Source organism: Amblyraja radiata, chromosome 1 (genome assembly GCF_010909765.2).
Source record: "Amblyraja radiata isolate CabotCenter1 chromosome 1, sAmbRad1.1.pri, whole genome shotgun sequence".
In the NCBI taxonomy this organism is placed as follows: domain Eukaryota; kingdom Metazoa; phylum Chordata; class Chondrichthyes; order Rajiformes; family Rajidae; genus Amblyraja; species Amblyraja radiata.
In genome coordinates, this window is record NC_045956.1 from 74728439 (window position 1) to 74741489 (window position 13051).

The 13051-nt window shown below is 41.6% G+C and overlaps 1 protein-coding gene across 6 annotated transcripts in view; it reads left to right on the plus strand.

Moving 5' to 3' along the window:
- The window catches only part of ptpn13 (protein tyrosine phosphatase non-receptor type 13), a 288106-nt gene that overhangs the window by 109940 nt on the left and 165115 nt on the right, over window positions 1-13051 (plus strand). For all 6 annotated transcript variants that reach the window (XM_033024321.1, XM_033024313.1, XM_033024330.1 and 3 more), the window contains one exon: window positions 8285-8824. In XM_033024321.1, the coding sequence (XP_032880212.1) occupies window positions 8285-8824 (540 nt within the window). The remainder of the gene's footprint in view (window positions 1-8284; window positions 8825-13051) is intronic.

The window sequence follows — 13051 nt, forward strand, 5'->3', positions numbered from 1 at the left end:
ATGTGCTGAGGAAATGGGGAACCAGTACTCCAGATCCCAGTATTTGCCGTCTCTTGTACCTCCTGAGTTCTCGTCCTGACGTTTAGGGGATTTCTCCACATCTTATCAGCCCATCCTTGCACTGTAGCTCTGTTTCCTGTTACTGAGCCAAAATTCTGTGTATTCTGCTCAGCCCCTTTTATTCCATTAAGCTTGATCTTGCCTTTGTTAGCATTTTATCAGATGCTGCTTGGAAATACATTTTGCCACATCAACTATGTTTACCTTATGGCCCTCAATTTTATTTAATCATAAAGCTACGTCAGGATAGCTAGAGCCTGTTTGGCTTTATGGAGAGATATGCAGACAAACAAGGAGAGGGGAAGACAGCAAACTGTGTTGCATCCGGCAGGAGCTGAAGAGAGACCGGACACATGAAGCTAATCCCCAGCAATGGCCTGCATTCATCTTGCCGATTATATCTGAGTACTATATCTCAGGGTTGAGGGAAGACACCAGTCACCTCTGTCCACCCAATGACAACCTCATGGGCAATTCATTGCTGTATTAGTGCTAAATGTGGACAGAGATGTGTGCCTAGTTGCCAGCACCGCAGCATGGAGCAGCGTGGAAGTCAGGAGATTGTAGCAGTCTCAACTCAGCAGCCTGTCAGTAACATATTCCCTGTGTATAATGTGATAATGAACCCTCTTTGCACATTTTGGTTAGAGTTCTGGTTCCTGGGAATACATCCAGGCAACAGAAGCAACGCAATGGTCTATTTTCCTTAATCAGCATTGCCACTCCCCCTCCTTTCTTCCCTTCCCTTTCTTCCCAGGAATCCTTGTATCCACGCGTATTTTAAATTTATTCCTACCCTTTCATTACGCTAGCTATTTGTTGTTGCCATAACATTGTAATCCCACATGGTTAATTTTGTCTGCAGCTTGCCGAACTTTATTACTGAAATGTTTAAACTTGCTCCGTACATCTGTCACATTTCAGAGTCATACAGTCATACAGTGGGGAAACAGGACCTTCGGCCCAACTTGCCCACACCGGTCAGCATGCCCCATCTACACTTGTCCCACCTGCCAGTGTTTGGTTTATATCCCTCTAAACCTATCCTATCCATGTACCTGTCTAAATGTTTCTTAAATATTGCAATAGTGCCTGCCTCAACTACCTCATTCCATACACCCACCACCTTATTCCTCTCATGGTTTTGTACACCTCTATAAGATCACCCCCATTCTCCTGTGCTCCAAGGAATAAAATCCTATTCTGCTCAACCTCTCACTGTAGCTCAGGTCTTCAAGTGCTGGCAACCTCGTAAATCTTCTCGGAACCCTTTCCAGCTTGACAACATTTTTCCTATAACATGGTGCCCAAAACTGAACACAATACTTTAAGTATGGCCTCACCAATCTACATTACTAAAAGTCTGATCTTGACCACTTCCTGTTGTTCTGTATATTGATTTTAGAATAAACGCTGCCACTTACGGCTGTGATTTTTGGCTGCGCTGCGCAGGACAAGATAATTTTTCCCATTGATGAAAAATAAAAGAGTTATTAGTATTTTTAATATGTTGAGATTCTCACTGCTGAGGAAGCAGTGTGGAATATATACCCCAGGCTGCATCAGAGATGATCGAGATCTTCAAATTCCTGTGCATAAATATCACTGACAATTTGTCCTGACTGATCACATTAACATTATGTCCATCAAAGGGGGGGGGGGGGGAGGACGCGACTCGAATAATAGTCGCGTCCTCTCCAAGAAGCGACTGAAGGACGGTATCCCCCTTACCGTACCCTCTTCCCCCACATCAAAACATTTATAAAAAAAATAAAAAAAACACACTTCAACATAACAAAAAAAACGAAAAAACAAAAAGATTACAGGGCTGAAGGTGGGACAGGGCTTGAGGCAGCATCTATGGAGCAAAGGAAATAGCCAACGTTTCGGGCCGGGTCTGAAGAAGGGTTTTGACCCAAAACGTTGCATATTTCCTTTGCTCCATAGATGCTGCCTCACCCGCTAAGTTTCTCCAGCATGGTCGAATGGCGGAGTAGACTTGATGGGCCGAATGGCCTAATTCTACTCTTATCAGTTATGATCTTATGAACAAGTATTAATGACGCTGAGTTCCTTTTGAATACAATTCACGCAGCGTCATTAACACTTGTTCAATACAGAATTACATTTACTGAGGAATGTAGATCGATGCATTGATGACACATTGAGAATTTCTTTAAACTCACCATCATGATTGAGGACTTCTTCTTGGTGAGCTTCTTGGTCTGCAGCAGGTTAGTCATTCAATTTGCCTACCAACCCACGTTGTGTCTCTCTGTCTTTCGCTCTCTCACTCCCTCTCTCTCTCGTGTGCTCTCTCTCTCTCCCGCTCCCCATCTCGTCTCTCTCTAGCTCTCTCGGCATTCCCGGAATCATTGACGTTGTGCGGTAGACAAAAATGCTGGAGAAACTTAGCGGGTGAGGCAGCATCTATGGAGCAAAGGAAATATGCAACGTTTCGGGTCAAAACCCTTCTTCAGACCCGGCCCGAAACGTTGGCTATTTCCTTTGCTCCATAGATGCTGCCTCAAGCCCTGTCCCACTGTGCGAGTTCACCCAAGAGCCCTCCCGAGTTTAAAATCTCTGTGTAGCATCTCTGTCCCTATCTTCAAATTCCCACTTTGAAATAAAATACAACTGTCGACTTTTCGCAGTAGGATCGTGATTAGTCGATTCCCACGCATTTTCAATCATCGTTCGATTCAGTGTAATTTTCACACCTGGTTGATATAGTTTTTTTTTAAGATACAGTACATTACAATTAATTATTTCAAGCATACCCGGTTCTAAACGCACGAACATTAAGGTGGTTACTGATGTTACAAACGGTTATAAATTAATATAATTTCAAAGTGAAATAGGAGATTTCCGTGGAAAGAATATGGTAAGGTCGTTGCAAAATGCTCACTTAAAACAATACGCCGTCAACGCAGGATTGTTTCTTCGCCCTCTGACAGGTGTTTCAATCTCACCTCATAGCTTGCTGTTAATCGATTCATAGCAATTAATTTTCATTCCTGGTCCGTATCGAACGTCTCCAAATGCAAATGCTTCAAGTTATGCTTCTTGTGTGACGGTAAGGGGGGGGGGGGGGGGGGATGCTGGGATAAAATACCATATATTTGCATTTATATAGCGATCCTGCTGCGAAATTTTTAAGTCGAAAGTTGGATTTTATTTCAATCTGGGAATTGGAAGATAGGGACAGAGATGCTACACAGAGATTTTGATAGGAAGGAAACGTTATAGCAGCTGAGTAAAAGATGGGTCAAATGGTAGGTTCAATGAAGATCGGGCGAGGGGGATTGGGGGTGGGGGAAAAGTATCTATAGCTTGGGACTTGCCTAAATGAGTATTGAGATGGATTATCATTCCACACCAAATTTCTTATAAAATAATACCTTTTATGCAATTATCACAACATTTTGCTGGATATGTGGCACATGCTCGTAAATTAGTAAAACAAATGTTCTTCTTTAAGTACTGTTGTTTCTGGGATGGGGTGACTGATAACAAATAACCCTACATTCTATATTTTGTCATAATGTGGCTGAAACAATGGCATATTTTGTGATATTTCTTGAGATAGAAAGACACAACTGAGTTTGGGCAAGATATTACCTTGCGGCTCTAAAGTGGGAAGCGGCTGTAAAAGGACAGCGCTGCTGTGGGTGTGGAGTTCCTTTCAGAGCGTGTGGGTCGTCGTCCAGGGGTAAAGTTGAGGGGAGGGCAGGAACGTTGAGAAGGAGGGGGTTGTCCGGGAATCATCCAGCTCAAGAGCGGGTCAGCAGGCGATGGATAACAGGACAGCGGGTGGTGGAGCTTACTCCATATGTCAGTGCGAGTAACATCAATTGATCCCTTGTTCGCGGTGACACAGGAGTAAGCTCCACTGCCCGCTGTGATGTTATCCATCACCCGTTGACCCACTCCACTCTATGATCTTTGCTCTTGAGCTAGTCCCCTCACTGTTCAGACGGAGAGCACTGCCAGAGGTGAGCGGGCCGGCAGAAGGCGCTGAGATGGCAGTCGGTTCCGCTGTCCAGTGATGGAGGCCGCTCATAGCCACGCGAGCTGCTTCCCTCCCCAGCCGCAATGCGGTAGCTCCGCGCCCGGAGCGCCGCGGCAGCGGTGAGTGAGTGAGTTACTGGCATGAACCCGACCACCTCCTTCTCAATGCTCCTGCCCTCCCCGCAACTTTACCCCGCAACTCCCCACACGCTGTGAAAGGAACTCTCCCCCGAATTGGTCCCTTGATAAGTTGAACTAGTATTGTCATTCAATAAGATGACAACTGATTCAACTTGTCCCGGTGTGCTCCCATTTTTCCCACCATCTTTCCACCTGCCGTCACCCTCCACCCCCCACCCATTCAGAAAGAAGGAGATTTGGAAGCCGTGGGAAAATTGAATTGTTACTTTATTTATTTTTATTTTTATTTTTATGGAGAGAATAATCTGCGCATGCGCGGTTTAAGATTTTTTTTTAAAGCCGACTGACTGTCATATTACTCACGACACGTGACTCATTTATAATTATTTCTTTATATTTCTATGAAAATTTTTCCCAATTGGGCCCCACACCTCCTAAGGCCGGCCCTGCCTGCACTGTTCTGAGTTGTGAGGTGACCAACTCCAGATACGTGCTATGGAATGAGCCCGTGAAATATCAGCTGTTGCCCAAGGTCCAGATACACGGAGCTCAAGCTTCTCCAGCTGATAAAACCTCTCACACTGCGGTTGACCGGGCCATGGGAACAGCCTACAGTTTCCACGAGCTGCCGGAAGTGCATTCCATGAATTGAAGCTATCCTGCCAAACCTTTATTTGTTAAATTAACTCAACTAACACAACAAGTATACTGCACTTAAAGTACAATTGCTGTATGATTATTTTCTGTTTAACTTGCCCTGTGGAAACTACTTGGCCTTTCTCAGCTCTTTGTTTAAACCAAATGTATCCAAAAATTTGCTGAGGTTCAGTCTCCCAGGCTCCTTTTAAATTTGCCTGTACCTGCTTGCTGTGTTGCTTTTAATCTAACTAACAACTTTCACATGGTGATGAAATGCCAAATATTCTCTGGTGGTGTGAGGCCGTGACGCGGCTCATACTTGTACACAAGGAACTTGAGTGAAAATGAGCTGCCTCCAAAAATGTTGCAGATTCCGTTTGTGGATTGTAACCCGAGTTCAAACACAAACACGAGGCTGGATTTGAACTGTGTCAATCTAAGCAGAAATATGGAGCAATATGACTCAATCTTTGTGTGCGGATGACTTGAATGCATTTCAATGAACCCAATATTATTGACGAGATTTTAATTGGTCAAATGCAGTTAATTGTAATTTTATGATACGTTTTCAAGAAATGGTAGTTTGTTGTGCCACTTGTACATTGCTTTTGCAGCGCGGATACACATAAAACAATACATTCATTTTTAATGTGGTTTTTTTTTTGCTGATGAACCTGTTTTTTGATATTTATCTTAAGCACAGCTGTAGAAAAAGATATCTCTTGGCAGAGTTTGTTGGAAAACAAAGTTAAAAAACTATATCAAATGATGTCATGCATAAGGAGCAGGCAGGGCCACAATTAAGATTTCCCATCAGATTTGAGTGGCTGCCCGTGCTAATAAGCTGCCGGGTAAGGTTACTACTGCTGGCCAAACCTATCAGCTATTCCACTATAATGAAGGTGGTTGAGAATTGCAGGTTGAGACGTTAGCAGCAAATGTCAGCATCTGCCAGTGTAATTGTCAATAATTCACTGAATAACTGTAATCAACTTTAGGCTTTGTGTGTAAATTTGGATGCCATAAATGTGCAGTCAGCTGTTTGCAGCTGTCATGGGAGCTGCAATGGGGAGGGGGTATCAATCATAGGAAAATTAAAAACAATAAAAGTAACATTGTTAAAAGCATTTCGCAACCCAGGCAGCATCTGTGGAAAGAGAAAAGGACGCAATATTTAAGTTTATGGATCCTCATCAGAACCCAGTGTAGAGACTGCATTTCCATTGCTTTCAATAGAGGTTAAATAGCGGAGGGACCAGGGTAAATATTTGGTCATCTAGGTTTTTGTTTTTTTTAATTACTTAATTATTCAAAAATTTGGCTTTATAAATATTTTAATGGCTTCATAATATTTCAAGTTATTAGTGGTTTTGAATGTCAGAAACATTCAGCATTTTTGATGTGCCTTCTTTCAACCTCCAATTAATCAGCAGTTGTACAATATGGATCACAAACCATATGGCAACCCTGATAAAGATTAGTCATAGTCAATGTTATAAGTGAGTTACTCATTTATAAAATAATTGGGTATGGAGATTTAGTTTTTAAGAGCTCTTCTGAAAAATTCTATGCTTACAAAGTTTTCTATGCAATCCTATGCCCAGCAAATTTAATTTTGTTTAGAGAGACAGCACAGAAGCAGGCCCTTCGGCCCACCAAGTCCTCATCGACCAGTGATCCCCGCACAATAACACTATCCTACACACACTAGGAACAATTTACATTTACCAAGCCATTTAACCTTCAAACCTGTACGTCTTTGGAATGTGGGAGGAAACCGAAGATCTCAGAGAAAACCCATGCAGGTCACAGGGAGAACGTACAAACTCCATACAGACAGCACCCGTAGTCAGGATCGAACCCGGGTCCCAGGCACTGTAAGGAAGCAACTCTACCGTTGCACCACTGTGCCACCCCTAATTGATGGATAAGAACATGGAGATAATATTGTGCAGACAATGGGGCTGAATGCTATGTGCAATATTGGTGATTGTATTCACAGTCCATAGACACGGACGTTAAGATTTTTTAATCTCCATTAGTTTAGGTGTGGGGATAGACAAAATATATGACAAAAGATGCTCGGAAGGACATTGTCTAGCAGTGGGATCACATGCACAGTGTCTACCATGGAATGAATTATGATAATATCTATTTGTAAGTTGATTCATATCATTCCCATAGATTGAACTGGTCACTGTTGGCATGAATTGAGTTTGTGATCAGACACGCATCAAATTCTGTCTTTTCCATCTCTGGAGCATTGCCAGGGAAATTGTCCCAAAGCCGCTACCATAAAGTATTCCGTAGATTACTAGATATTTTTTGTACAGAACCATATTTATGTACAGAACCGTTTATTCTTTATGCAGGTAAATTGACAGTTTTATTGTGATTGTTAAATTCAATAGAATGAGAACAGATATTTGAAAGAAATGTTTGTCTTTCATGTCCCTTGCATTGGGTCAGATATTGTGATCAGCAGAATTTATAGTTGGAGCTGCCCCAGATATATTCGGGGACATTTTTATTCATACACTCGTCATAAGGCATCAGGGATCTACACAAATAGGGGAAGCATTAGCATATCTTTCCAACCAATCATAATAAAACATACTAGTTGTGCCCGTTGGGAAGTCTCAATTAGAGTACTTCATTCAATGTAAAATTATACAGTAAGTTAAACAATGTGAGAGAAGACTAAATTAGACAAAGAAAAGTTGCAATAAGAGGCGGACAGAATAATATTGTACCTTTATATAAAAATCTCTTCAAATTAAAATTGTAATGAAGGGTACTCCATGTTTTGATGGGGTTAATTTTCAGTCTCTGAAAGGATGTTTGCCAGAAAAGACTCAAATAAAAAGCCCTAAATGTATTATTTTTTTTTAAATTGAGATGAACAGCGTTTACATCCTTACTGTTTGAATGCTGGAGATTTCAGTGAAATATCAATGTTTTGAAGCTTATGCAGGTGCAATGGTAGCATGGACAACATCACCTCAAGTGTACAGTATGCCCAGCAACACCATGAATACAAACACTAACATTGCACATTCCACTTGCTCCCCATGACTGCAAAATATTACCTCCATGTTCTTTCTATCAATTTGCTGTGTATGCACAAGGAACTCACTGGTCTACAACAGCAGTATGTCCTGCTCGCTTTGCTGTTACTCCTACTGCGAATCTAGTAAAGAAAATTATGAGCTGGGCAATGGTAGGTATACTTTAGTGCAAAACTATCATCTGAAAGGAAAATAAATTTACATTTAGAACGATTTATTATAAATGCTACATACTTTAAACATTTTCTATTTGCATATCGGATAGCTAACATTCACAGGTGTTTATCTTTGCCAGGGAAACATGTTATATGTTCAGTTGTGCATGGATTATATTGATGTAATTTCTTTGTCTGTTAATATTACAGAAAGAAGTCCAGCTCCCGGTGTAGCAGCAAAATACAAAGCACAATTCAGTGAGCAGGCCTCACTAAATAAAGGACTTAGCAAATCTATGGGCTTTTTAGCAATTACTGATAGGGCATCAGATTTGGAGTCTTATCATACAGCTTCTGGACATGAAGATACAAGGGAAGTACGCCAAAAATTACAATCTCGATCTCACGGTTTGCGAAGGAAGTCCAATTACATTTGTGACCATGGCAGGAAGAAGCCCTGGACCTCCACAGTCGACCTGGACTGTTACAACAGAAAAATAATAGCACCTGGAGATAGTTCTCATCATCGTAATTTTTGTCCGCATGGGATAGGCAGGCAGATTAAAAACACCCCCCAAATCGGAGAGAGAAAGCACCCAGACTTGGGGCAAGTAGCAGCCTCACTCGGTCTTCAAAGATCTCATCATACTTCTGAACTTTCCATCTCATCTGCTCTCTCGGGTGTTTATGAAAGGATAAAAGAACGACAGAAGAAATTGCACATCCTGAGAGAAGCAATGGATATAGATGGTAAGCGCAACATAATATTTTTTACACACTGACATTAAGAATTACAAATGTAGGGGGAGGGGTGAAAGGAGAATATGTTTGGTTATAAACACTGTTTTGGTTATAAACTATGTTTGGTTATAAAACACTGTTTTAGTGTTTCTATTGTTTTTTTATTGTTTTTACTGTCTTATAATGTTTTTATTGTTTTGTTTTATGTTTATGATTAGCCATGTACAGCACTTTGTTGCAACAGTGGTTGTTTTTAAAGTGCTCTATAAATAAAGTTCAGTTCAGTTCAGTTCAGAGATGATGTCTCAGATTTCTATAACATGATTTGAAATGGCATCTATTCCAAACGGAGCCATTCCATTCAACAAACCGTTTGTCAACATAGTCGCTGAACAAGTGGATGCGGCAACGTAGGTGAACACGCGTACCAATATGATGTCTCAGTAATGGATGAAATTTGCAATATTAAAAAAAAGAATGTTATTGTATGCACCCAGTGTTAAATGAAATCCACAAAAAGGGACGCAGAAGATGTCAAGATAGATGGAATAAAGGAGGGAGGAAAAAATGAAAAAGTAAAACTATTTTAAAGTTGAATTCGAAATATATTAAAATCTATTTAAATTACTTTGAAGGAATGAGATCCAACATATGTAATAGCTAATTTTCTATGCCAGAATGTTTCATTGTGAATAATTAGCAATGATCAATATGTTAAATTGTACTTTTAGTTTAGCTTATTTTTATCACCTGCATTGAGGCACTGTGTAAAGCTTTTGTTTACATTCCATTCAGTCAAAGAAAAGACTTTGCATGATTACAAACAAGCAGTCCATAGTGCACAGATAAAGGGTACAACATGTAGTGCAAGATAATGTCTGATAAATAATAATAATAATAATAATAATAAATACTTTATTGATCCCCTCAGGGAAATTCAGATGTCCAGAAGCCCCCAACCAACAAACCCACAGATTCAAAATGAACGCAGACAGAAAATACATAGAATACAATGTGGACACTACCTGAGAGCAATAAATACTTAAAAAGACCAATAATTAACAATTAAAAATTAAAAAATGCAAAATGCATCCCCCTACAGCCTAGCGGTCCGAATTATAAAATCTAATGGCTGCGGGGGTGAAGGATCTCCTGAACCGCTCCGTTCTACAGGGCAGGGAGAGGAGCCGGTTGTTGTTCCGAGTGCTCTTTTGACTCTCCAGAATTACATGGAGGGGATGCCCGGGGTTTTTCAGGATGACCTGCACCTTGTGCCTCATACGCCTCTCAAGCACATCCATCCCAGAGTCTACTCTCCCCTCCAGCACTGAGCTAGCTCGTTTAACCAGTTTGACCAGCTTCTTGTTGATTTTTGCACTAATGCTGTTGCCCCAGCAGACAACAGCGTAGAAAATAACACTTGCAACCACAGTGTTGTAAAACATGTGCAGCATGTCATTACACACATTGAAGGATTTGAGCCTTCTGAGGAAAAAGAGTCTGCTCTGGCCTTTTTTGTAGAGGGAGTCAGAGTTGACAGACCAGTCCAGTTTGTTATCAAGATGCACTCCAAGGTATTTATATGTCTGCACCACCTGTCCAGTCCAATTGAAGATAGTTCTACAGTCTCCAGTGAGGTGGATGGGAGGTCAGAATGTATCCACCAGCACTGGATATCTACGCAAATAGTATGCATCTATTATACAGAAACTATGACGTTCAATGCTTATTAATTTCAAAGTGGTGTCTTTGCAAAGTTAACTATGGAAGAAAATAACTTGCATTGTAATTTATTCATCATTGCATTTAATTGTTTGTGTATTTCTTTGTTTTACTTGCTGTACCAGTTATGCATAAATAACTGAACATCATTATTCTAACCATTATTCTTGCATACAATTCTGGCCTCATCAATAGTAATGGAGTGGAGAATATTTTTACTGTAGGCCTTTGCCCTGTAGTTCCAGCTCATTTTATCTCTCCTGTTTATTTCTGAATTCTGTCTGAGCATGTGGGAAAAGGACGCAGAATTACCCATGTTAATTCCCATGGAGCTTTCGAAGGAATAAGTTCTAGAAATGGTTGAACTCAACACACTTCTGAAACCAAATTATACTGCTGTCAAATGTAGACAAGGATGCTAAGCAAATAGTTGACGGCATTATTGGTGACATTTTCTACCATTCCGCAGATGACTGAATGTGGGTAGGTTTTGTGGCAATTAGCTAGACTGAATTTGTATGGAATTTAATGGACTGGATGTGCCTGGCTGGTTTCCGCATTGCTGGGCAAATATCAGAGTTATTGGTATTCTGGACCAATAATAACTCCAGAACAATTGGAGCTGGGCTGATGACGTGATTATTACTGGAGTACAAGTTTTCAATATTACAGCCAGCATATTGTCTGGACCTGTAGTCTTTACACAGTACATTCAGATGTATCTTGATATTCTGTGGAGTCATTGACTTGTTCAGCATAGAATAAGCCCCTTAAGCCCAACTCATCCATGCCGACCAAGATGCACATCTATGACAAACCACCAATGGCCCAGCACTGACCGCTGCAGCCCACCACTAGTCATTGGCCTCCAGCCCAATAAACAATATTCCACCATTACCCTCTGCTTTCAACCATCAAGTTAATTAGGTATAGAATTACATATCTAGTTTGTAGAAGGGTCCAGAAGTGCCCCATCGATTTTGTGATCAGCTGTGTCCAATTAGCTAACTCTCACTTGCATTTATACAATCTAATCTTCCAGAGTATCCTGCCATCTGGAATTTTATTAAATTCCTTGCTGATGTCCATAGAGACAACGTCTACTGCCCTGCCCTAACTTACTTCTTTGTTACTTCAAACAAACAAACACAATCAACAGCTGGAGAAACTCAGCAAGTGAGGCAGCATCTATGGAGAGAAGAAGTTGGCAACATTTCGGGTCGAGACCCTTCTTCAGACTGATGCCGGGGCTGGGGGATGGGGGAAAAAGAAAGGAAGTAGGCGCAGACAGTAGGATGTGAGAGAATTGGGAATGGGGAGGGGAAGGAGGAAAAAAGCAAGGGCAATGTAAAATTAGAGAAGTCAATGTTCATACCACTGGGGTGTAAACCACCCAAGCAAAATATGAGGTGCTGTTCCTCCAATTTGCGCTGGGCCCCACTCTGGCAATGGACGAGGCCCAGAACAGAAAGGTCTGAGTGGGAATGGGAGGGGGAGTTGAAGTGCTGAGCAACCGGGCGATCATGTTGGTTATGATGGACTGAGCAGAGGTGTTCAGCGAAGTGATCGCTGAGCCTGTGCTTGGTCTCACCGATGTAGAGAAATTGACAGCTGGAACAGCGGATGCAGTAGATGAGGTTGGAGGAGGTGCAGGTGAATCTCTGCCTCACCTGGAAAGACTGATTGGTCCTTGGATGGAGTCAAGGGGGGAGGTAAAGGGACAAGTGTAGATTCTGTAGTTCTCGATTCTGTCTTACTGAATTCAGGCTTACTAGTCTATATTTGCCACGTTTTTCTTTGCTGTGCCCTTTAAATAAAGGCACAGCATTGGACAGTCTTCTGCCTAACACTGATGCAAATACAATTTAGTCTTTCATCCAACAGCGTTTTTGGATATACTGATCATGCCCTGGAGATGTATCTACCTTTATACCTTTTAAGTGCATACCAAATTAGCAGAAGACTGGCATTTGAATGGTTGAACCATCTGGATGGAGATCTTCTGAGCTGAGATGGAGAATATCCAGAGTGTGTGAGGCAGCCTGCACAGTGGCTGCTTGGTGATTTCACCTTCCAATGTAGACATGGAATTTTGTATTAGTAAGGAGAAGATCCTGTAAGTTTTCCCCTCTTCTTTTGCCACCTGCTGCAGTGAAAGTGATGATGGCAATGACTTCCAGAACTTAACTCAGAGGACATTTTGTTCACTTGCTATTCTTGGCATTTCTGAGTGGATTTAGTTTAGAGATACAGTGCGGAAACCCACCGGGTCCGTGCTGACCAGCGATCCCCGCACATTAACACCATCCTACACCCACTAGGGACAATTTTTACATCTACCAAGTCAATTAATCTACAAACCTGTACGTGTTTGGAGTGTGGGAGGAAACCGAAAAACTCAGAGAAAATGCACGCAGGTCACGGGGAGAACATATAAACTCTGTACAGACAGAACCCGTAGTCGGGATCGAACCCGGGTCTCCTGCGCTGCATTCGCTGTAAGGCAGCAACTCT